This window comes from Balaenoptera borealis, assembly GCF_965194805.1.
Source record: "Balaenoptera borealis genome assembly, chromosome: 11".
Classification (NCBI taxonomy): Eukaryota; Metazoa; Chordata; class Mammalia; order Artiodactyla; family Balaenopteridae; genus Balaenoptera; species Balaenoptera borealis.
Window position 1 is genome coordinate 98,138,943 of NC_138868.1, and position 25,289 is coordinate 98,164,231.

The 25,289-nt window shown below is 39.5% G+C and overlaps 1 protein-coding gene and 1 pseudogene across 12 annotated transcripts in view; both read left to right on the forward strand.

Moving 5' to 3' along the window:
- Positions 1-25,289, forward strand: part of KMT2A (lysine methyltransferase 2A) — a 74,896-nt gene that overhangs the window by 21,872 nt on the left and 27,735 nt on the right. For 5 of the 11 annotated variants that reach the window (XM_082342106.1, XM_082342114.1, XM_082342111.1 and 2 more), the window contains 15 exons: positions 3,502-3,571; positions 6,551-9,204; positions 10,528-10,705; positions 12,099-12,333; positions 14,536-14,600; positions 15,035-15,412; positions 15,964-16,037; positions 17,009-17,140; positions 17,719-17,832; positions 21,132-21,278; positions 21,702-21,797; positions 22,009-22,129; positions 23,070-23,192; positions 23,619-23,803; positions 24,798-24,971. In XM_082342106.1, the coding sequence (XP_082198232.1) occupies positions 3,502-3,571; positions 6,551-9,204; positions 10,528-10,705; positions 12,099-12,333; positions 14,536-14,600; positions 15,035-15,412; positions 15,964-16,037; positions 17,009-17,140; positions 17,719-17,832; positions 21,132-21,278; positions 21,702-21,797; positions 22,009-22,129; positions 23,070-23,192; positions 23,619-23,803; positions 24,798-24,971 (4,746 nt within the window). The remainder of the gene's footprint in view (positions 1-3,501; positions 3,572-6,550; positions 9,205-10,527; positions 10,706-12,098; positions 12,334-14,535; positions 14,601-15,034; positions 15,413-15,963; positions 16,038-17,008; positions 17,141-17,718; positions 17,833-21,131; positions 21,279-21,701; positions 21,798-22,008; positions 22,130-23,069; positions 23,193-23,618; positions 23,804-24,797; positions 24,972-25,289) is intronic. The other 6 variants (XM_082342110.1, XM_082342112.1, XM_082342116.1 and 3 more) reach the window with 3 other exon arrangements.
- LOC309605830 (small ribosomal subunit protein uS8 pseudogene) lies at positions 16,049-17,002 on the forward strand (annotated as a pseudogene). Its single transcript has one exon. The product of its transcript is annotated as a small ribosomal subunit protein uS8 pseudogene (transcript).

Sequence of the window (25,289 nt, forward strand, 5' to 3'; positions counted from 1 at the left end):
AACTGTGTCGCATCTGATCACTGCAGATGATTTAGGTCTCGATTACTTAAACTCGCTCTGATTTCTAATGCTGGAGCGGTGCCTAGTACAATGCTGAGGCATGGAGAGAGACATCGCCATCCTTTGGAAGAATTTTGAAATTTGTTGAATATTTCTCCATGAACCTAATACTAATACAAGTGGAAGAATGAACTATTCCAAGATTTAAGCCAGTTTTTTGTTCCAGAATATGAATTACATAGTAATTTATCCTTCACCGACATTTTAAGGGATTTTGGCTTTCTAAAGGAAGGCTGAGATTGTGCACCTACCTGCCTGTCTGCTTTAGATACTTCTTGGGAGCAGGATCATGTCTTACTACTTATCTTTGCATTGGGAACGGGTAGCATATAAATGGTTTTTGAATGAATGGACAAGTAAAAGAAATAGTATTTTGTTTGCAGAGTTGTCCTAGTAGCACATATTTCCTTGAAATACAGAACTTCATGTATTTTTCTAAAATATCTTCATCGTTACATTTTAACTGTAAACATCATTGTCTGTAATACTTACTTTGGGTTCACTTAGATTCTCTTGTGGAAAACATATTCCTATTGCTTCATCACAAATATAATAGCCACTAAAGGATTAAAATTCTGCCATTAAAATAAAAATCATCAAATGTTAAGATATTTATGGGTAACGTAGAATTTACTAGTAAACTTATGTTTGGAAGTTCTCAAATAACCCCTAGAGATAGGGGTAGGGATAATAAAGAAATTCCACACATTTATTATTTTAGAATTAGCTTTCACTTGGGAAACGACATTAGCTTCATTGCATTCCTAATCTCTGGAAGCTAAATATGATCCAACAGTATTTTATGGTGCTCAACTTGGCAAGGATATTTTTCTATCTTTGGAGGTGAGAAGAGGGTAAAATCTTGACGATCTAGTCTCCAAGGACATCATTATCCAGAAGGAATAGGTTTGTTGCCTCTTGCCTGTACTTTGTCTTGGAGTGCTGTGCTCATCAGAGGAAGCCAGAGTGAAAGGAAAAGTGTGGGTGGCTGTTTGGGCCCAGTTTCCAGGAATACTTTGTCCTGTGTAGTGTGGGGTCCCCTGTTTCCTCTCTTCACGGCTGTCCAGGCTTATGATGCCATAGTGCCAAACATGGATTTAATTGCAGCTTCTCTTGTTACCTTTTTTGTAGACATTTTGACTTAGTCTTTTGATTTCTAGGCAAGCCTAAATCCCTGGGAAGCTAGCACTGTTACCTTGTTTACTGCATCTTCCAGAAACCCCATGTGTTTAAAGGGGGTGATGGGAGCGACAGGAGAGGCAAAAAGGACTTCATTTGTAGCGCCTTCTTGCAGCATTTTTTTCCCCAGTGCTTTCTCAGCTTGGTTTTCCTTAGATTTGGGGGGACTCTTACGTGGAATTGGAAGTTCAGAGTTAGCTGACCAGAGCTCTTTAACATAACAATGATGGCTTTTGTTTTTGGCTAAACTGTCTGGATTATTTAAACAATGGGTGCTTATTTTTTTAAGCATGCTTCAAGAAGTCAATCTATATTTGAAGTGAAAAGAAAGCTCTTGGGTGGAAGTCAAGTCATTCTTTTCTTATTCCAACTACAAGACCACAAAGAAAGAGTTAATGCTTTCTGTCATTTTGGAAAGTACTTGGAAACTTTAAACATTGGCAGAGTTAGTTAAATTACTGCTTGACAGCTCAGTAGTACTCTTTTGGAGCACACTGAATTAGGGTTGTACAGTTATATATTGTGAAAGTTAGAAATATAGAAAAGTGACTCACTAAGGTTGCTGATAATGAACATAGCAGTGTGGATCTCTTATGTTTCCTTTAAAGATTAAACATTTTTCATTACTCCAGCTGTTGGTTACTTTACCTGTTGGCTATTGTATGTATAGTTGCTAGAACTCTCTCATTGCAACACTTGGAGCATAGAACTTACACATGTAGCAATGTAGTCCCCTGGCAAGTGTTAGGAAATCCTCAGATGTCTTTGTGAAATGCATAGATTAGCAGTTGTTCCATAAGGATAATGCAGGGAAAGAATGAATTAAATCAGAAACTTTAAGGATTTGAAAATGGGTGTCATGTTAACTTTAACAGTAGCTGAAAGAATAGGGTATTTTGTACTGTAGGTGATTTATTGGATTCCTTTAAATATTTATTCATAGTTTTAGATTGTAGCCATTATGGTAGGAAGTTATTTGTAAATAACTGTATGATCTTGGGCAAGTCATTTGGCCCTTCAGAACTTCAGTTTCTAAAACCACATCAATAATAAGAACTACAATATGGACACCACATTATAGTTTTATGAATGGTTTTACATAAATTACATAACTTACATAAATTATTTCATTTATTCCTTACAACACTCCAATAAGTAAAAAAATTGAGACCTCAGACAAGCCCTTCCCTCTCTTCAGTGGTGGCATGTGCCAACAAACGAGAGGATGAAGTGACCCCCTCTACAACTGGGGGGCTTTAACTGTTGGAACTTAGTTTGGGGATTATCAGTATAAATTGGAGGTACAAGAAAATCTGTCTATAATTCCTTATTTTGTTCTTATTGTGGATTTTGTTTCTGGCATCTGAAATTCTTTCTCATCTCTTTGTAGAAAACTTAGTTTCTGAATCAGTGAATTTCTATTAATCAGGTTGTTTAAATAGACCATATTTCTTGACAGTTTGTTCAAAATCGGTTAAATCCTTAGTATTTTTTTAAAAGGCAGGTTAAAAGTTAGAGGTAAAGAGAAGTTTTTGCCTTTTCTAAGTATGACTGAAAATAAGATGCTTCCTTCAGTTATTCTTGGATGCATTCTTGAATTGATGTGGTCAATTCATCATCCCTTTCACAAATGCTGCTGCCCACCATTAAGTCTCTTATCACAGGGCATTTAAAAATGATGCCATAAAATGCATGTTGAGAATCTTTGGATCTCAAATGTATAGAAATCACATCTAAATGTCAATTCCTGAGTTAAGGAACTGACGATAATGGCAATTTCAGTCTCTATTAATATTTAGTAGGCAAGAGATTATGATATTGTAGATTATTCCTTATGTGTCTGTAGACTTAGCTACTTGTTGAAAAGATATATTTGTTTTATTGGGGCTGTATATTTCTGCCATTGTACTGATTTGCTTACTTGAATTAAAGTCATTCTTTAATTGTTTTGGGCTGTATCTATAGTTTGAAATTTAGGACTGTCCCCTATGTACTGTGCACCAAAGATAACTTATCAATGCATTGTTCAATTACTACACAGCTCCTATTTGTCTGTAATGAAGCCATATGGCTGGGTCCATTTATTTCAGTATTAAGTTATTTTATAATAATATCCATATGAATGATGATGAGTAATACATAGAGGCTAAATTTTCCAAATTCATTTGTGTCTCCTCTGGGCATTTCTTTGGGATATGTTCAGATTCATGGTTTTTTTTTTTTTTTTTTTCCTGATTTTAAAATAATTTTCCTTTGTTATAGGATGAGCAGTTCTTAGGTTTTGGCTCAGATGAAGAAGTCAGAGTACGAAGCCCCACAAGGTCTCCTTCAGGTATGGCCAGTTAAATGCATGGCATCTTTACGTTTTGTTTGTTAAGAGACTGTGACTTCCCCTTGCCTTCTTTGCATGTAAAGGGTGGTCTTAAATACTGGGGTTTTTTGGGTGCATCCTTCCCTTTCCCTCACACTAAGTAGGAAATGGCTTATGAGCTAGCTAGACCTCTTTAAGGGACTTCTCTGTCAGGCCGCTCTTGGTTTATCTTCGATTATGCTTCTCTGTGGGAACCACCAGAGGCATGGGGGCTAGATTTCCATGGAATGCTTGCAAAACCTGGTAGGCAGATTGAAGGTTACCTACTGAGAACAGCATCCTCAGATTTACACGTTTTGAATTGTATGGCAGTATATATGACTTTGGAAATAATTTGGCCATTGTTTTTTACAGATGAAATTTGGTCTACTATTGTCAAAGAGCTAAAAACAAAATGTTGGCACTGTATGAAACTATTTTATCTGATCCTTGAAAAACTGTGTTAAAATAAAGAAAATAAAAACGACATGGGTATTTCCATTTATTAGCAATATTTGTCATTGTTCTCTTATATCTAGAATGTCTTGAAATTCTAGACTTAACAGCAGTCTCCTGCAAGATGATCCTCAGTGGAAATAACATTTAATGGCTTGCAGAATTCTGTTCTGTATAGGAGAGGGCTATAGATCTTTTGATGAAAAAAACATTCCCCATCTGTGCTGCCATTCTGACTTCTTGTATGGTTGTCTTTGATTTTATGTGCATAGACAGTCTAGTTAAATATGATGTTGTTAGCTGTGCTTTTGGTCCTTGATGTTGACATAGTTTGTGATGTTTGTTAGCATTTGCATTTCATTTGAGTCATCATATATTATATAGTAATCTAACTCAAACACATAAGTTGACAGTTTTTCCTTTCCCAAGTGGTGGTGGTATTGCCATTCTAGTTGAGAGGACTTAGTCAGTAGTATTCCAGTATCTATGCCATTTAGACAGTAGCAATATTCTCTTTAAGATGTGATGAAATCTTAAAACTTCATATCAGGTGATGTTAGAGATTGTCTGGTCTGACCCTTCATTTATAGATAATAAAATGAGGCCCAGAAAAGACATGATGAGCAGTTACTTCTGACTGATTTGTGAGTTCTTTGAATGTGTTGTGGATTATGGACGTTAGCAGCAGAGCAGGACTCTTCTCTATTCTGCTTTTTCTACCTGTCCACCAAAAGCTTTTTTTAAAAGATGGATAGAAGAGGTTTTCAGAATTAATAAAGGCCTTTGAGTAGCCAAGTTCAAGTCTACCAAGATTATAAGGAATCTTGTGATGTACTTCTGGGTAGGAGTTTATTTTGTTAATTCACAACCCTTTCTTGATGGTTTCCTCTTAAGTTTTTTTCTTGGCTGTCAGTGTACCTTAAATGTTGGTTTTTGTTTGTTTGTTTGTTTTTTTAAACCATCTGTATATACTTTATTAAGAAATGAAACCGTTTCTCTGCTGTCTTTGAGTCCATTACTTTTGTTGTAATTAGTATATATTGAGAACAGATTTGTGAATCTTAATCTATTAAGAGAAGTTTCAAGTTAATTGGTGAGGAAAGCATTTATATTTAGAAAGCTCAACAATAAGACCTTTGTTGATTTCTGTTCTGTTAGAAAGCTGGTTCCATAGTCTAAAATGTTCATCATAATGGCATAAATCTCTTCTGGTGCCTCTTAGGGGAGGTTTTAATCTCAGAAGAATGTTGAGTCATATAAAACATTGAAAAGTCACGAGAGAAGAGATGATATGATAGAGGAGGCAACTCTTAATACATTTAGAAAGTACAGACTATATGTGGTGATCAATCTGTGGTGTATATAAATCAAATCACTATGTTGTACACCTGGAACTAATATATATTGTATGTCAATTATACTTCAATAAAAAAGAATGCATCTTTAAAAAGAAAAGAAAGTACAGACTATACAAAGAATTTTAGGGAGTTCCCTGGTGGCCTAGTGGTTAGGATTCCAGGCTTTCACTGCTTTCAGTGCTGGGGCCTGGGTTCAATCCCTGGTCAGGGAACTGAGATCCCACAAGCTGTGCAGCATGGCCAAAAACAAAAAAAAAAAAAAAAGAGAGAATTTTAGGCTACAGTGGTTTTCTGAAGTCTCTTGATAAGCAGCAAATTGAGCTGATTTATAAGTTGGCAAATTCCTTTTATTTAGAATAGAAGAAATCGGATTTATATTGTCAGTTTGCTCTTGACATCAATTATGGTTAAATCTTTTTTGTAATTTGAGACTAACTAGTTCAAGAACCTGTAGGTAGGGGAATAGATGAATGGACATCTCATGTCATTTCACTGATTAGTTCACCTACCACTGAGTTCAGTGATCTTATTCTGATGTCTCATGAATGAATGTTTTTCTTTTCAATGAAACTCTCTTAACTTACTTTGGCAAAGCAGATTGAAAATATAGGAAGCTGAGCTGCCTATAGAAGTTGGTATATTATTGTAGCCTCTAGAAGTTGGTATGTTGTTGACTGAAGAGCATCTTGTTCAGATTTATTAAAGCCAAAATTCTGAGTTGAAAAAATGGGATGACTTACTATAAATGTGTTCTCAGATGTTAACTCTTGGTGGCTACGATATGGAAAAGGTCATACAGATTTTTTTAAAACACACCTTTTTTTAATTCAGAAAAAACCTTGTTCACCTAAAGTTGTAGGAAAATTAGTTTTATATATTAATTGCTCAGTTGAAAACCTCTTATTATCTTAGTTTTTCTATCAAAAAGGTAGTTAAGTGTTCTTTTAGGTAGGATGTTATTTACTTGATTTCTTTTAGGCAGGTTTTTGGTGAAAAGAAACTAAGCACAATTAAGATGTTTTATTGACTGATTAGACCCAGGTAGAGTTCAGTACAGAATGGCTTGTGCTAAATTATATTCAGCTTAGTTAAGACCTAAACTACAAAGCTAAATATATGCTCTTCATTGTTTAATTTCTATACACAGTTAAAACTAGTCCTCGAAAACCTCGCGGGAGACCTAGAAGTGGCTCTGACCGAAATTCAGCTCTCCTCTCAGACCCATCTGTGTTCTCCCCTCTAAATAAATCAGAGACCAAATCTGGAGATAAGATCAAGAAGAAAGATTCTAAAAGTATAGAAAAGAAGAGAGGAAGACCTCCCACCTTCCCTGGAGTAAAACTCAAAATAACGCATGGAAAGGACATTTCAGAGTTACCAAAGGGAAACAAAGAAGATAGCCTGAAGAAAATGAAACGAACACCTTCTGCTACGTTTCAGCAAGCCACAAAGATTAAAAAATTAAGAGCAGGTAAACTCTCTCCTCTCAAGTCAAAGTTTAAGACAGGGAAGCTTCAAATAGGAAGGAAGGGGGTACAGATTGTACGCCGGCGAGGAAGGCCTCCGTCAACAGAAAGGATAAAGACCCCTTCAGGTCTCCTCATTAACTCTGAACTGGAAAAGCCCCAGAAGGTCCGGAAAGACAAGGAAGGAACACCTCCACTCACAAAAGAAGATAAGACAGTAGTCAGACAAAGCCCTCGAAGGATTAAGCCGGTTAGGATTATTCCTTCTTCTAAAAGGACAGATGCAACAATTGCTAAGCAGCTCTTGCAGAGGGCAAAAAAGGGGGCTCAAAAGAAAATTGAGAAAGAAGCAGCTCAGCTGCAAGGAAGAAAAGTGAAGACACAGGTCAAAAACATCCGACAGTTCATTATGCCTGTTGTCAGTGCCATCTCCTCGAGGATCATTAAAACCCCTCGGCGGTTCATAGAGGATGAGGATTATGACCCTCCAATTAAAATTGCCCGACTAGAGTCTACACCGAATAGTAGATTCGGCGCCACGTCCTGTGGATCTTCCGAAAAATCAAGTGCAGCTTCTCAGCACTCCTCTCAAATGTCTTCAGACTCCTCCCGATCCAGTAGCCCCAGTGTTGATACCTCCACAGATTCTCAGGCCTCTGAGGAGATTCAGGTACTTCCTGAAGAGCGGAGCGATACCCCCGAAGTTCACACTCCACTGCCTATTTCCCAGTCCCCAGAAAACGATAGTAATGACAGGAGAAGCAGAAGGTATTCAGTGTCAGAGAGAAGTTTTGGATCTAGAACGACGAAAAAGTTGTCCACCCTACAAAGTGCCCCCCAGCAGCAGACCTCTTCCTCGCCACCGCCACCCCTGCTTACTCCACCACCCCCGCTGCAGCCAGCCTCCAGCATCGCTGACCACACACCTTGGCTCATGCCTCCAACCATCCCTTTAGCATCACCATTTTTGCCTACTTCTGCCGCTCCCATGCAAGGGAAGCGAAAATCTATTTTGCGAGAACCGACATTTAGGTGGACTTCTTTAAAGCACTCTAGGTCAGAGCCACAGTACTTTTCCTCAGCAAAGTATGCCAAAGAAGGTCTTATTCGCAAACCAATATTTGATAATTTCCGCCCCCCTCCACTGACTCCTGAGGACGTCGGCTTCGCGTCCGGGTTTTCTACATCTGGTACCGCTGCTTCAGCCCGATTGTTTTCGCCACTCCATTCCGGAACAAGGTTTGATATGCACAAAAGGAGCCCTCTTCTGAGAGCTCCACGATTTACTCCAAGTGAGGCTCACTCTAGGATATTTGAGTCTGTAACCTTGCCTAGTAATCGAACTTCTGCTGGCACGTCTTCGTCAGGAGTCTCTAACAGGAAAAGGAAAAGAAAAGTGTTTAGCCCTATTCGATCAGAACCAAGATCTCCTTCTCACTCCATGAGGACAAGAAGTGGAAGGCTTAGCACTTCCGAGCTGTCACCTCTCACCCCACCGTCTTCTGTCTCTTCCTCGTTAAGCATTTCTGTTAGCCCTCTTGCCACTAGTGCCTTAAACCCAACTTTTACTTTTCCTTCTCACTCCCTGACTCAGTCTGGGGAATCTGCAGAGAAAAACCAGAGACCAAGGAAGCAGACTAGTGCTCCGGCAGAGCCATTTTCGTCCAGTAGTCCCACTCCTCTCTTCCCTTGGTTTACCCCAGGCTCTCAGACTGAGAGAGGGAGAAATAAAGACAAGGCCCCTGAGGAGCTGTCCAAAGAGCGAGATGCTGACAAGAGCGTGGAGAAGGACAAGAGTAGAGAGAGAGACCGGGAGAGAGAAAAAGAGAATAAGCGGGAGTCCAGGAAAGAGAAAAGGAAAAAGGGATCAGAAATTCAGAGTAGCTCTGCTTTGTATCCTGTGGGTAGGGTTTCCAAAGAGAAGGTTGTTGGTGAAGATGTGGCCACTTCATCTTCTGCCAAAAAAGCAACCGGGCGGAAGAAGTCTTCATCACTTGATTCTGGGACTGATATTGCTTCTGTGACTCTTGGGGATACAACAGCTGTCAAAACCAAAATACTTATAAAGAAAGGGAGAGGAAATCTGGAAAAAACCAACTTGGACCTCGGCCCAACTGCCCCATCCCTGGAGAAGGAGAAAACCCTCTGCCTTTCCACTCCTTCATCTAGCACTGTTAAACATTCCACTTCCTCCATAGGCTCCATGTTGGCTCAGGCAGACAAGCTTCCAATGACTGACAAGAGGGTTGCCAGCCTCCTAAAAAAGGCCAAAGCCCAGCTCTGCAAGATTGAGAAGAGTAAGAGTCTTAAACAAACTGACCAGCCCAAAGCACAGGTACTCTTTTCCATCTTGCCCATTAAAATCAACAGTCTCTCGAGCCCCATCTAGGAGCAAGTTTTAGGCTGACTGTTTCAGTTAGATCCAGTTACGGGAATCAGGAAAAGATGGTGGCATTCGCAGTGGTCCTTTACGGACGGGTAGGATTTTGATAGGTAGAAGAAGATGATAGGGGAGACATTTTTAAGGAGAGGAAACAGTGTAGGGTAGAGATAGAAACGTATAAAACGTACTTGAGGAACGGGGATAGCTGGACTGGTACGTGTAGGAAAGCGGTGAACCAAGACTGAAAGGTACGTGGGGCCACATTACCCTGAATGCTGAGTTGTTTGTACTTAATGGGTTTGGTTTGATGGAATCTGTGACTTAATTTTGAAGGTGCATTTTTGCAGTCAGACTGTTTTACTGTTGTTTACTATAGAAAACAGGGACGGGGGGGGAATCTCTTCCTCTGAGTTGTGAGTGATTAGACCAATAGAAAATAGGTATTTGCAGAATACATATGAGAAGCACTTAGCCTCAAGTTGTGGTACAGAAAAGCTGTACAATTCAGTTAGTGAAGATGATGACAAACAGATTTTTGTAAAGAAGAGCTTTTTTTTTTTTTTAATTAACAAAGCGAGCTAGGCACTGGCCTTTTCTGAGAAAACCTGCCAATCTTTAGATTGTTTTTAAACATTGTCATGTAGTAGATGCGTGTTCATACCAACATATCCAGTTAGGTTAAGATGACCACAAACTTAGGTTTTAATGTTATTCAACGTAGGGCCACATTTACATTTAGTAATTCTGCCAGTTGAGGGGTCTAGCAGGAATATGATGAGACTTATTTCTGACACCATTTTGGATGTTTTTGGTTAACCTCCTAGTGATGGGAGCCGTGGCTCTTTAAAATGTGAGACATTTCTGTTTGGAGCCGTGGCCTTTTATACTTCCATTTATAGGTTATTTCCCCCTACTTCTCTGTTGATCAGGGAAATATAAGAAATAGTCTGTGCTTAGATAAGCCCTACTTACACGAGAATGAGCTTCTTGATAATGCAGACTGGCAGCTTGATTTTTTTTGAGGGAAATTTTAAAGAAGTAGTATAATTGGGAATAGAAGCTTAGTTGGTTTCTGTTTTTTGATTAGAATCCTTTTCTGCCAATTTTAGAAGTAGGTGATTTCTATATATTGATATGGCATGTCAGCTGGGAATAACTAGAGTTGTATGTGTGGATTCTAGATTATAAGTTAATCAACTATACCTTGGCTTCATTCAATTATATTTTCAACGCATATGGTTGTTATTGTTTGTTTTTGGCTTGCCTCCCACTCAGGGTCAAGAAAGTGACTCATCGGAGACCTCTGTGCGAGGACCCCGGATTAAACACGTCTGCAGAAGAGCTGCTGTTGCCCTTGGCCGAAAACGAGCTGTGTTTCCTGATGACATGCCCACCCTGAGTGCCTTACCTTGGGAAGAACGAGAAAAGATTTTGTCTTCCATGGGAAATGATGGTAGGTCGGGGATGTCAACCTTGAAGTCTAAGCAGACACTGGGTTTGTTTGCTGATCATCCTGGGAGTGCCCAGTAGGCTCTTCATAGCATTATATGTTAGGCTGGGTCCTCCAAAAACCAGATGGCGGAGGGCGGGGGGATTAAATGTGTAAGGGTGTTACTAGAGGAAATGCCTGAGAGAGGAAATGGGGAGGGAGTCAGGAAAGGCTGGGAGAGCTGTCAGACTGCTCTGTAAGTCTGACCCTAGTGAAGGAGAGTGGGAAGGAAGGCTGGGCAGAATCTTCCTGGGTGCCATGCAGCGTGAGAAAGGTTGGCAAGGCTGTCAGGGAGCCCTTGAGCAAACAGTGACTGTCAGAGGAGTCTCGTGTCTCCCGGGAACAGGCCTACCCTAGTATCCCTGCCACGCTTGTCACTGCCTGAGAGCAACCGCTGTGGTAAGTGTGGCCTCTGTACCCCTGGATTTCAGAGCACAGCAGCTGGGGCCCTGTGGTTTCAGGTCTGTGAGGCACGTTCTCATGGGTGACTGCTCAGATGAAATTTAGAGGTTCAGAGAGTCTTCAGAAGCATTCAATTCATATTCTTTTGTTTTCTTTTTTCTTTTAATTAATTAATTTATTTATTTATTTTTGGCTGTGTTGGGTCTTCGTTTCTGTGCGAGGGCTTTCTCTAGTTGCGGCGAGCGGGGGCCACTCTTCATCGCGGTGCGCGGGCCTCTCACTATCGCGGCCTCTCTTGTTGCGGAGCACAGGCTCCAGACGCGCAGGCTCAGTAGTTGTGGCTCACGGGCCCAGTTGCTCCGTGGCATGTGGGATCTTCCCAGACCAGGGCTCAAACCCGTGTCCCCTGCCTTGGCAGGCAGATTCTCAACCACTGCACCACCAGGGAAGCCCTCTTTTCTTTTTTCTTTTTTTTTTCTTTTAATGCTTTCTTTACTTTCTTTTTTTTTAATCATATTTTCTTTTTTTAAAAAATTAATTATTTTATTTTTTTTATTGTGGCCACGCTGCGTGGCTTGCAGGATGTTCCCCAACCAGGGATCGAACCCGGGCCCCTGCAGTGAAAGTGCCAAATCCTAACAACTAGGTCACCAGGGAACTCCCTCAATTCATATTCTTGACTTTAGGTTACACTGTATTTTGTTTTCATTGTTCGGATTTCTTCTTTCATCAAGCTGCAAGTTACAGGCATTTTTAAACATTTAAGTAATTATTTAAAACAGGCTCTGTGTTCTGCATATGAATATTTTTATTGTAATGAATTTGATTTCTGAAGTCCCAATTAAAACAAGGTTTGAATGTATATACTAACATCAGTAGATTTTGAGAATCTCCCCTCTGCTCCCAGGAAGGACCCAGACACTCTGTCAGAGCTAATGCCACGTTTCTTTAACAGACAAGTCATCGATTGCTGGCTCAGAAGACGCCGAACCTCTTGCTCCGCCCATCAAACCAATTAAACCCGTCACCAGAAACAAGGCGCCGCAGGAACCTCCAGTAAAGAAGGGACGGCGGTCAAGGCGGTGTGGACAGTGTCCCGGCTGCCAGGTGCCTGAGGACTGTGGTGTGTGCACTAACTGCTTGGACAAGCCCAAGTTTGGTGGCCGCAACATAAAGAAGCAGTGCTGCAAGTGAGTGCGCGTCTCTCTGGGGGGCTGGTCTCAGCCACTGTCCCGCTTGTCACAGAGAAAAAGCGCCCGAACGCCCAGTGTGGTTGTACCAAGTCACCTCAAGTTGCAAGATGAGTTGCACGCTTGGATTTCGTGCTGTGCTGGGTTTGGGCTGTGCTTAAATCAGAAATCCTCAGGCGCAGTGCTGTGAACGTTCTGTATCTGCTCAGGTCAGTGTGGTAGCCCTTAGCCATATGGCTGTTTAGCACCTGAAACATGGTTGGTGTGACTAAGGAACGACATTTAAAATTTCCATGTAATTTTAAATTCACATAGCCACATGTGTCTAGAGCTGCCATATCAGTGCAACTCTGGAGGGTTTCTACTTAATCACCAACGAATTTAGGCCTAGTATTTATCAGGTCAACTGAAATTACCTTTATCTTTATGGCATTCAGGAAATATTGGTGATATAAGTCTCTCCACTCTCTAACTCTCAGAATATTTTCATGCCTATGGAAGTCTTCCCCCACCCCGCGCGCTACTTGCGGAATCTTAGTTCCCCAACCAGGGATCGAACCCGGGCCACGGCAGTGAAAGCGCCGAGTCCTAACCACTGGACCGCCAGGGAATTCCTTGGAAGTTTTGATTACTCTACCTTTTTTCCCTTTTTCTAGTCAGTTTGTGGATGCACTTTCTGCTCTGTGGGATAATTTGTTGAAAGTGGATCAAGAGAGTTGCATAAATAAATTTTGGTGGTTGAGTATCTCATCAAGTGCCTGGCACCAGGAATAGATATTATCCATAGATATTCGCTGAATGAACGAATAACATGAAAGTGATTTATTTATTTTTTTAATTTTATTTATTTATTTGTTTGTTTGTTTGTTTGTTTATTTATTTATGGCTGTGTTGGATCTTCGTTTCTGTGTGAGGGCTTTCTCTAGTTGTGGCAAGCGGGGGCCACTCTTCATCGCGGTGCGCGGGCCTCTCACTATCGTGGCCTCTCTTGTTGCGGAGCACAGGCTCCAGACGCGCAGGCTCAGTAATTGTGGCTCACGGGCCCAGTTGCTCCGCGGCATGTGGGATCTTCCCAGACCAGGGCTCGAACCCGTGTCCCCTGCATTGGCAGGCAGATTCTCAACCACTGCGCCGCCAGGGAAGCCCGAAAGTGATTTATATAAAACATAATTGGGAGAAATGCTGCATTATTTACTTAAGGGGAGACAGTTTCCAGGAGACACCGAGAATTCTGTGCTTTGGTTTAGTCTGGCCTTAAGCAAGAATCTTGTCTCAGTCCCATTAGTGGAAAGAAGTGAGACAATTCACAGAACAACAAAAAAAGGTACATGATAGCAAGATAAAATTGCACTAAATTTAGGGGTTGCAGTGGATTCAGTTCAATATTAAACTTCAAATTAAGTTTTGAGTTTCAATAAACTGAGGACTGAAATATCTATCAAAGCCCTGAGATAGACCTGTAGCATTGTAGTGGCAGACAAAGGACTTGGGTAATTTTAGTCCATTTTGTATTCAGATTACTATATGAGTAATAATCTTATAAGGGAGCAGGACTGATTTGACTGTAAGAAATAATGACTGATCGTTTTGTGTGTGGCGCTAGTCAGTACTGGGTTGCAAGACATTTGAGTCCCATTTCAAAAATAATTTGATATTTGCTCCTTTTAGATCCTCAAGGTAGGTGAAATTGCTGATCAGAGGATTTAAAGGCTTGAATTTAAATAATGAGCAGTCCTTTTTTCAACTCTCAAAATGAACCTGAATAAAGGTTCACGGATTCTTTTTTTTTTTTTAATTTATTTATTTATTTTTGGCTGTGTTGGGTCTTCGTTGCTGTATGCGGGCTTTCTCTAGTTGTGACGAGCGGGAGCTACTCTGTCGCGGTGCACAGGCTTCTCATTGCAGTGACTTCTCTTGTTGAGGAGCACGGGCTCTAGGCGCGCTGGCTTCAGTAGTTGTGGCTCGTGGGCTCTAGAGCGCGGGCTCAGTAGTTGTGGTGCACGGGCTTAGTTGCTCCGCGGCATATGGGATATTCCTGGACCAGGGCTCGAACGTGTGTCCGCTGCATTGTCAGGCGGGTTCTTAACCACTGCGCCACCAGGGAAGCCCAAGGTTCACGGATTCTTGCAGACGAATTAATACTTGCTTCAATTGCTTCTCTCCTAAATGAAGTTTACTTTATGCTATTCCTTATTATTCTAGGATGAGAAAATGTCAGAATCTACAATGGATGCCTTCCAAAGCCTACCTTCAGAAGCAAGCAAAAGGTAGTGTTGTCAAAAGATCTTCCCCCAAATGCTTCCTGCTTTAATGTCATATAGTTGTGTACATCTAGTGTAAAGAGAATACTAGCCTTTTTTCAAGTACTGCTGTTTCCCAGGGAGCTGTTGGTTGTTGAAGCTGGGTGATAGGTACATGAGTGTTCATTTTACTATTCCCTTCACCTTGGAGTATGTTTGAATATTTCCATAAGAAAAATTTTTTTAAATTCATACAAAAAATTACATTATATTTCATTTCCTAGAGTAATAAAAGTATACCTGTTGCACTTGCCAACTTGGCATTAACTTTCTTGAGTCTTCCAGTGTCAACTTAGTCTCAGGAAACTGAGACTAAGATTGTTACATTCCTATACTTATATTTTAAATAAAATTTTCTCACTTACAGAAAAATAATCTTGCTTTCCCCCCCCCACCCCCAGCTGTGAAGAAGAAAGAGAAGAAGTCTAAGACCAGTGAAAAGAAAGAGAGCAAAGAGAGCAGTGTTGTGAAGAACTTGGCTGACTCTAGTCAGAAGTCTACCCCATCAGCAAGAGAGGATCCCGCTCCCAAGAAAAGCAACAGTGAACCACCTCCGCGCAAGCCCCCGGAGGACAAGAGTGAGGAAGGGAATGCCTCCACCCCAGGACCTGAGGCCAAACAAGTGGCCACGCCCTCTTCCAGGAAGTCCAGCAAGCAGGTCTCCCAGCCGGCACCAGCCATCCCCCTACAGCCCCCCAGCACAGCACCACCGAGAAAAGAAGTCCCCAAGACCACTCCTAGTGAGCCCAAGAAAAGGCAGCCTCCACCTCCGGAGTCAGGTGAGTGAGGACAGCAGGAAGAACTGCCGCAGCAGAAGTACCAGCACAGGACACTGACATCTTAAACAGCATTTGGAAACCTGAAATGTGTATTTTTAAGTCTTTGGTACAAGAAAATTAGCTCTCTTTTAAATATTTATTTAATTTTTTTTTTTTTGGCTACACCGAGTCTTAGTTGTGGCACGAGGGATCTTTTAGTTGCGGCATGCGGGCTCTTAGTTGCGGCATGCATGCGGGATCTAGTTCCCTGATTACGGATCAAACCCGGGCCCTCTGCATTGGGAGCGTGGAGTATTAACCACTGGACCACCAGGGAAGTCCCAATTAGCTCTCTTTTAACTGTTACATAATAATAAAGAAATAGAAGCAAAAACCAGTTAAGTTGGAGATAGTGTCTTAATTTCCTATTTAAAGCCTAGAGTTTAAATAGTTTTTTGTTTTTTCTAATGCCCCTTTCTTTGCAGGCCAATCAGTGCTAGAGTCATCGTTGCTATTTAGCATTAACTGTAAGTTTAGTGACATCTGACTGCAGTTTATTTTGAATTCTTTAGGTCCAGAGCAAAGCAAGCAGAAAAAAGTGGCTCCTCGCCCCAGTATTCCTGTAAAACAAAAGCCTAAAGAAAAGGTGAGGAAAGATTTGTTTCCCTGCCATTTGTCAAAGATGTGTTCTATTCTGTAGGGAAATAGCCTTATCCTTGACATTTACGTGATTGAGTGAAACTGCATTTCTGCTTCTGTGTAGATGGCAGTGGAATTTCTTAAAATTAGCAAACTTCAGGTTTAGGCTTTAGCTCACTTCCATTTTTTCTCTTTTTTTCCCCTTGTTGTTTTCCCCTTCCTTGTAGCCCCACATGCTTATGCTGCAGGCTGATGAGTATAATTTTTTTTTCCCCCTCAACATCCGTTAGCAGTATTTGTCTATAACAATCACTCACTATTTTTATCATGTGGAGAGAGAGGTCTTTAAGACTTTTCCGGTTCTTGCTGTGCCCCCGTAGTGGTGTGCATGCAAGTCCAGGCTGATGCTCTTGAGAGCATCAGCAGTGCTGAAAAGAGAGGCAAATGCCAGGTTCTTACTAAGGCATGTTCCAGAGTTCCTGTCCAGTTTCTAACTGTGATGATGAAGCATGGTTACGTTGGCAAATCTGAAATCATTGATGATCACAGAGCTGGGAAAATTGTTTTGAATCTCATAGGCAGGTTACACAAGTGTGGCGTGATCAGCCCCAGATTTGATGTGTGCAACTCCAAGATCTAGAAAAATGGCAGAATAACCTGCTCCCATCTGGTCAGTGTGGTTTCATTGTACTGACAACCTCAGGTGGCATCGTGGACCACGAGGAAGCAAGATGAAGACACGCAGGAGGGAAAAGCCTGGGATGTGTTTTCTAGGGGTATAAATACATACGTGCCAATAAAATGCTTCAATGGAAAAAAAAAATCTCCTGAAGATTACTTGTCTGTTTCTGTAGGATACTTATATTGGAAACATGTTTTCCAGATCTATTAAGATTTGTCATTTGCATTATTATCTGTTGCAAGAGTGAAGGCAGGCAGGGTGTGAATTTGTTCTTTATCCATCTTCTATCCCCATAGGAAAAACCACCTCCGGTCAATAAGCAGGAGAATGCAGGCACTTTGAACATCCTCAGCACTCTCTCCAATGGCAATAGTTCAAAGCAGAAAGTCCCAGCAGATGGAGTCCACAGGATCAGAGTGGACTTTAAGGTAAAATTGTTCAGTGACCACGGGAGTATGTTGAGTGTTGTGGACTTTAAATCAAGAAAATGATGTTACCAAAGATGTTGAAAGAGAGGAAATTCTTTCGGGCGGTGGGGCGGAGGAATGAAGATCTGCCATTAATAGATGGGTTCAGGTGTGTGAGAACTCCGGTCAGTGTTACCAGGTCAGTCTGTGAACTGACTGAAGGACAGAGGCACGGAGCCAGTCCTGCCCATCCTGAGCTGTAAAGTGCTTTTAGATGAGAACAGTATCTGAGGAAGTGATTTTTTCACATAGGTATTATCAAACCATGATGATCGCTTGAATCAGCAAAACTCTAAGGGAAATTCAACCCCAGTAAATCTTTGCATTGTAGTTAACAGGTGAGCCTTTTAAGAGTTTGTGTCTGAGATTTAAAATTTTCAAAGCAGCGGTTATTTTGAACTCATTGAGATGAAATATTCTCGACATTCTGGTGTCACTCTAATTTTATGCTTTTCGTCCTTATTTTCAATGCAGCGTTTTTTCAGTGCAGCGTTATGTCGTAAAACTCTCATAAATGATCTTTTTCTCTCTCTCCGCAGGAGGATTGTGAAGCAGAAAATGTGTGGGAGATGGGAGGCTTAGGAATCTTGACCTCTGTTCCTATAACACCCAGGGTGGTTTGCTTTCTCTGTGCCAGTAGTGGGCATGTAGAGGTAAGATATCCTGCTTCTTGGTACCCCAGACAGTATAATGATAGATTATTTTGCTGTGATGAAAGAAATCATTATATTCTGTTTTGTTGGTATATAGCAGGCACTATATCCTGTTGAAACCTGCAAATGAAATGCTTTTGAAGTTTTTTAGAAATTTCAGGAAGGAGTCTGCTTTTTATTAGAGTAGCAGTTTTTTTTTTTTAGAGTAGCAGTTATTGTGAGAAGTTTAATAGTTTCATCTATTAAATTCACTCATTATTCGAGTTCTGATTTTTTGCTAGATGTCCAAACATGGAAGAAATAATAAATGTTTTTCTAGAAAAAGAGATGCTGTTGATAGTTGTTTTATGTTGAATAGCAAAACTTCCTTGTCTATAAGGAGCTCTTAGCAACTAATAAGAAAAAGGAAAACACCCAGTAAAAAAAATAGTCTAAGGGCAGGAGTATATAATTCACAAAATGAGAAGTAAAAACATTGTGGGAGGGGGGAGCGTTAAGCCTTCCGATTACCAAACACTGTAAATTAAAGCATGATAAAAAGGATCAAGTGGAAATGGAGACTTTCTGTTTCTGGAAATCTAAATTAGTTACAGTCTTTCTGAGAAGATTGTTTGGAAATATGTATTTATCTTTAAAATGGGTATACCCTCTAACCCAGCAATTGCACTCCAGGCATTTATCTTGAGGATATAATTAGATAAATTATATGTATATGTATGTTTGTATACATGTATGTATATAATACATATATATAATAAACCCTTCTATATGTATACATATTTGTATATATATATAATAAACAGAAGGGTTTATTTTCAGTATTTATGATAATAAAAAATTGGAGACAACCCAAAATGTCATCAATAAGGGGCTGGTATTCCGGTTAAAATAATTATAGGACATGCATATAATGGCACATATGAAGTCCTAAAGATGATAATATAGATTCATATTGACATGGAAAGATGTCCATGACACATCACTGAGTTAAAAGAGCAGGTCACAAAATAGTATGTAAAAAGCATGATCCCATTTTGGTTTGGAAAAATGTTTTTGAAATATATATGTAGAAAGAATTCTGAAGGATTTACACCAAAATCTTAAGAGTGTAGTTGGATTGTGGTTGACTTTTGTTTTTTCTTTATCTTTTTGAGTTTTTTTGCAGTGAGTATGTGCCACCTTTACCATAAGGGGGAAGAAAGGTAGCACAGTTTTAACTAGGAAGCAGTAATTTGTCATTCATACAGTTCTCAATTCCTGAGTACCTCCTTAGGGTATTATTTGTCACATATGTATTCTAAGGTCATAAAGAAAACCCAAAGCCAAGTTGTAATCCAGATGTTGAGCAATCAGTGAGACTCACTAGTTAAGACATTCAGTCCTGCCCACTTGCTATTTTAGGTTACGCATTAGCACGTGCAGACAATATTGAATAAGAATTCACCAAAACTGCCTCTGTGATTTAGTTCAATGCAAATCCTTTATGTATGCAGATTATATAATCTGATATGCTATTTTTCTTCTACATCTTTAGGCTTTCTAAATAATTTCAAAAGTAAACTATCAGACATAAAGTAATTTTTTTGCAAAATTATATTCACAAATAACTGTATGCTGAAAGTTATATATTAAAGAGTGACTTTTTAAATGAAAATGATACCAGTATGTGGATTTTTAAATATGCGAAGAAAAAAGGAGTTTTAATGGGCAAAAATTAGCAGCTTAAATAGTAATGGGATGAACAGTAATTTTGAGGTATAAGTTTTGTTTTCCTTGGGATTCTTATTATATGGTTGTATCTTAAATATAGATTTAAGAAATTTAGAAAATATATGACATCATTATATGATAAAGTATATGGAGAAATGCAAAATTGTCATTGTAAACGTTCAGCAATATTTTTTAAAAAAATTTAGTGATTCAAACATTTAATAAAATAAAATAAAGGCATTAAAAAAATAAATTACACGTTAGCAGAATTATTGCCTGGTATTCATTCATTAAGGAAATATTTTCTTAGTGCCTGTTACGAACAATATATTGTTCTAAGTGCTGGAGTTGCTTTAGATAGCGTTGAAACTGAGACTGTTCTGTCTATATAAGTGCCAGGGGTCTACTGTATCTCTTTTCCTACATAATCTAACTCTCGTTACATCCATACACATGTTACCCACAGGAATAACTTATTTTCATAACACCAGTACTTCAACTTCTGTGTTAAAACAGGTTTTTTTTTTTTTTTCCAGAGTATAATTGCTCTAATTTAAATTGTGTAGCTGTGCACAGCAATCCCACAGGATTCCTAAAAACTGAAGTTAGAGAATGAATAGCCCACTGCCTACATTGTACTCCTAAAGCATAACCAGTGCTTGATGAATTTTCCCTCCATTCAAATTTTTAAAAACTTTTTATGTTGACATGATTTCAGATTTACAGAAAAGCTACAAGAGTGGTACAAAGAACTCCCATACATCCTTTACCTGGATTCCCCAAGCATTAATATTTTTTTTAATTGGAGTAAAATTGCTTTAGAATTAATATTTTTAATTTGCATTATCCTTTTCTCTTTGTATATGTATTGTACAAAATAAGAAGTAAAATATGTACACACATTTTATATGTAGACATTTTTTTTCTTAAAATTTGGGAGCAAGTTGCAGACATATGCCCTTTTACCTCTAAATTTTATACTGTGTATTTCCTAAAACCAAGGACATCCTCTTATATAACCACAATATAATTATCAAAATCAGGAAATTAACGTTGGTATATTACAGTTATTTAAGTAGACTTTATTTAGTTTTGACCAGTTGTCCCACTGATTCTTTTATGGCAAAAGAAAATCATGAGTCACACTCATTTGAATTTCTGAAAATCTCTGTATCAGTATGAAAATAACTTACTTCTAAAATTAGAGACGGGAAGGACAAACCAGAGCTTACAGTCATTTAGTAGATTATAGAGAACCTTTAAAACCATCCCTATTTCCCCTTACCCCACTCTTTTCCCCACTTTTTTACGTTGCCTTAGCTCTTTGTTGATACCTCTTTTATGGCACTTAGCACATTCTATTAAATTTTAGATTGTATCTATTTAGTTATTTTATAATTCTACTATTATTACTGCTTTAGTCTCCTGAAACTCCCCAGTATTCTGCTTTTTTAACATAGTCATTGCTTAGTGAACTTGTTGAATACAGTATGTATACCACTACTCCTAAAGCTCAAAGTAAGCAGGTAGGATTTGGTTGATATTTCTACGTGCTATTTGACCGCCTCTGTGTTCCCATCTTACCCTAGTTTGTGTATTGCCAAGTCTGTTGTGAGCCCTTCCACAAGTTTTGTTTGGAGGAGCACGAGCGCCCTCTGGAGGACCAGCTGGAAAACTGGTGTTGTCGGCGCTGCAAGTTCTGTCATGTTTGTGGAAGGCAGCACCAGGCCACCAAGGTAGGACACTGAGTAATGGGGCCACTTACAGTATTACTCTGTATCTCCATTTCTGCCTTTTAATCTAGGATTTCGTACGCACATTTTTCCTCTGTTGGCTTAGCCTGTTTTTACTGTTTAACTGGGTGTAATCAATTGCCTATTGTGTTTTAATTTAATTTTGGGAATATAGCAGAAAACGTGGCATTGGATAAAATGCTCAAAGTAAGTCAAATCTCCTTTATCAGAATGTTCACCACTAGAGTGCCTTTGGCAGGACATAAATCCCTATGCCTTGAGAGTAAATAATTTATGAGGAAATTTAAGCTGTCACAGTGATGTGCTGTATTTACTTGAAGATAAGTATGAAATGGGGTACTAAGTGACAGGTGTCCAGTGAAGGTGAGGTGATGCCCACCTTTTTGCCTTCTTATTTTCTTACAGCAGCTGCTGGAGTGTAATAAGTGCCGAAACAGCTATCACCCTGAGTGCCTGGGACCAAATTACCCCACCAAACCCACAAAGAAAAAGAAAGTTTGGGTGAGTTTCTCACACAATGCGCAGTTTCAGAGAGAATTGTCATGGGACTGTTGGGCGTGCACAAATTGTAAGAAGAATATCCTGCTTGAGGAAGAAAAGCCGTCCCAGTAGAGAAGTCAACTCTAGAAATGGATTGCATTTGAGACCATCTTAAATAAGAAGAGATATTAAAAATAAGAAGTTCCTATTGAATTTCTTTCATCTCTTCCAGATCTGTACCAAGTGCGTTCGCTGCAAGAGCTGTGGATCCACGACTCCCGGCAAAGGGTGGGATGCACAGTGGTCTCACGATTTCTCACTCTGCCATGATTGTGCCAAACTCTTTGCTAAAGGTACTTCAGAAAAGCCAGTTTCGTCAGCTTTTAGAGGTTGTACTTAGTGTTTGGGAGGTGAACTGGACACTGCAGTGGAATGAAAAGGTCTTACCATTCTTGTCAAGGATGCCATTTACACAGATTTCCTAAGTTTCTGGTCTTGCTCTTTTCCTTACACAGAGACTTAGAGCAACTAGAAAGGTTTTGTTATCTTTGGGGAGATGAATCAAGGGGACTTTTTATAGTAACTCACCACAAAGAAATACTCTAAACCAGTATTTCCCAAAGTGAGGTATATATCCATTTGATTGTTTCAGAAATGATTTTAGGTGGTACTGAGTCAAAGATTTTATCTTAATAGTTGTGCTAGAAAAAAATTATCTCCAATACATTAAACTGACTTAGGATAATAATGATATAAAGTTCACTATTGAAGTTATTTAAAATAAGCAAATCAATATTAAGTCTGTTAAGTAAAAAATAATAAGAGGTGATACATGGATAAAACAAATTGATGAAGGGTGTATATTTTTCCAAATTTTAGGAAGCATTGCTCTAAGCTCTAATGTAAAAGCACTGGGAATAAGGGAAAAGTGTAAATTAATTGTGTTTTTTTACTCCCATTACCCTCTCCTCTTTTTTAAAAATTTAAACATTTCTTTGGAATGTTTAAGAGAGAAAGTTCTCTCTTCCATTCTTTTTCTATAAAATCTACCTCATGACCTTTAAAAATGGGTCTAAAGAAGAGAACTAGTGACATATTCTGAGAGCTCAGAATAATCTTGACACTTTACAGATGTGTAAACGTTCCACGGTAGATGCATGCTGGCATTTGTAAGTTTCAGAAGCAGAATATGGTGGCTGGCATTTTACATCACATTGGCATATGTGAGTCAAGGGCCTTAGAGGCATTGGTATGTGAACCGAAGCTCTGCTGAAAGCTCTGCTTTGCTTTCAGGAAACTTCTGCCCTCTTTGTGATAAGTGTTATGATGACGATGACTATGAGAGTAAGATGATGCAGTGTGGGAAGTGTGATCGATGGGTCCATTCCAAATGTGAGAATCTTTCAGGTACAGAAGGTTGGAGTCTTTTTATTACAGTTTCCTTCTTTCTTGGTACAGCTGCATTTACAGCCCCCAAAGTACTATAGACATAAAATTATGGTAGTGTTGTTACTTGAAGTCTTTTTAAATTTATTTTTTGGTCTCTAAAATAAGAACATTGTGTTAAATTTGTGCTCATTTATCTTGAACACATTCTTTAAGATATTTATTTGCTGTCCTTTGTGGATACCATAACCTATTGATTCTCCAGTGACTAAATCCTGAGTTAGTGTTGTTAATGTCCCTTCGGAGATCAATACATATGAGTTCTTCGGGGGGGGGTGAGAGTCTTAATACTGTTCTAACATGCAGCTTGATATTAAGTTCAGTGGAATAGCTTTCTCTTTTCCCTGTCTCCCACTCTTCAGAGCACCTCATCATTGTAGGTTTTTGTTTTCCCAGATGAGATGTATGAGATCCTGTCTAATCTTCCGGAAAGTGTGGCCTACACTTGTGTGAACTGTACTGAGCGGCACCCTGCGGAGTGGCGACTGGCCCTTGAAAAAGAGCTCCAGATCTCTCTGAAGCAAGTACTGACAGCCTTGTTGAACTCTCGGACCACCAGCCACTTGCTACGCTACCGACAGGTAGGCCCAAGCCTCATTCTGTATTCCGAATGGTGGTTTTTACCTAGTCGTGGAATGTGTGCGTTTTTGTGTGTGTGTGCTTTTCAGTTTATTTTCTTCTGCTTCATTCTTCATTTAGTTTTGTAGAGTTCCTTGTTTTGGCCTTAGGCTATTAAGAACATTCTTAGCACCAAGAGTAAAACCCTTCTCTGGGGTAAGAAGAAGGAAGGGGCCATATCTCTTTCAAAGGTCTTGCTGTTGTAATATGAAATTTGGCCTTTGTATTCTGAAGGCCATGGGGAGCCCAATGAAGGACTTCACCCAAAAGAGTAACCTGATCAGAGTTACTTTTTAGAAAAAAAAAAAAGGATTCTGACTGGAGTGAGAGGAAGGATTGGAGAGGACTGAGCCTAGAGGCAGGAGGCGTGGTTAGGAGGCAGTGGTGGTGCTCTAGGTAAGAGGGAGCAGGATGGTGGCCTGATCCACGAGGGTGGTGGTGGGGCCAGAGACCCTTCGGCTCCAGCAAAGTTCCAGGGCTCCTCAGGACACGATTTGAAAATCACTGCTTCTTGTCCGTTTAAGTCATGAACTATATACATAAAGTAGTCATTGGGAACACAGGTATAATGTTGGAATAACATAAGTTATGTTAATAAGTTGGATAACTTTAACTCAGAGCTAGGCTGCTGCTTTATCTTTTAATAGAGTCTGTTTTTTGAATAGGAAAATTAGCTGTATCTGTGTCTTACTCAAAAGGAATTGGACAGTTTCTGTTTATTCATACTGGGTTGGGAGTTATCAAGCAAAGCTCCTCAGTGAGCCTAGCCAAGCTATTAGATAGCCAGCTCGTTTTAACTTTCCTTTTCTAGTATTTGAGAAATCTCTGATTACTTTTAAGTTCTTTAGGTTTTATAATATGCATCATTCAGTACCATCTTTATTCATTTTAGTAGAATCTGCATAGGTGCCTCATTTTCAGTGTTAGATAAAAGAAACATATCTTTCCTGACGACAGGCTGCCAAACCTCCGGACTTAAATCCTGAGACAGAGGAGAGTATACCTTCCCGCAGCTCCCCAGAAGGGCCTGATCCACCAGTGCTTACTGAGGTCAGCAAACAGGAAGATCAACAGCCTTTAGATCTGGAAGGAGTCAAGAGGAAAATGGACCAAGGGAACTACACATCTGTGGTATGTCTATACAGCAAACTACCCAAATTTCCAGCTCCAGTTTAGCTTCCTTGGGTCTTTTGGGGGATGAGGCTGGGTGTTAGCATTAAAAAATGATTTGTATTGTATTTAGAAATGTCATGTGGTTTTAAATACCTAAAAATATGTGAATTATTTTAGTTCTGTGTTTTGGAAGATGGGTTATGATAGAGAAGGTAGTGTCTATTTATTTGGCTTTCATCTGAGTTCTTCAAAAATTATTTTTATATTAAAATTATTTTTATATTAAAACTGTTTATGGAAAAATACTAATGTGCAATTAATTGATTTGCCCCTTTT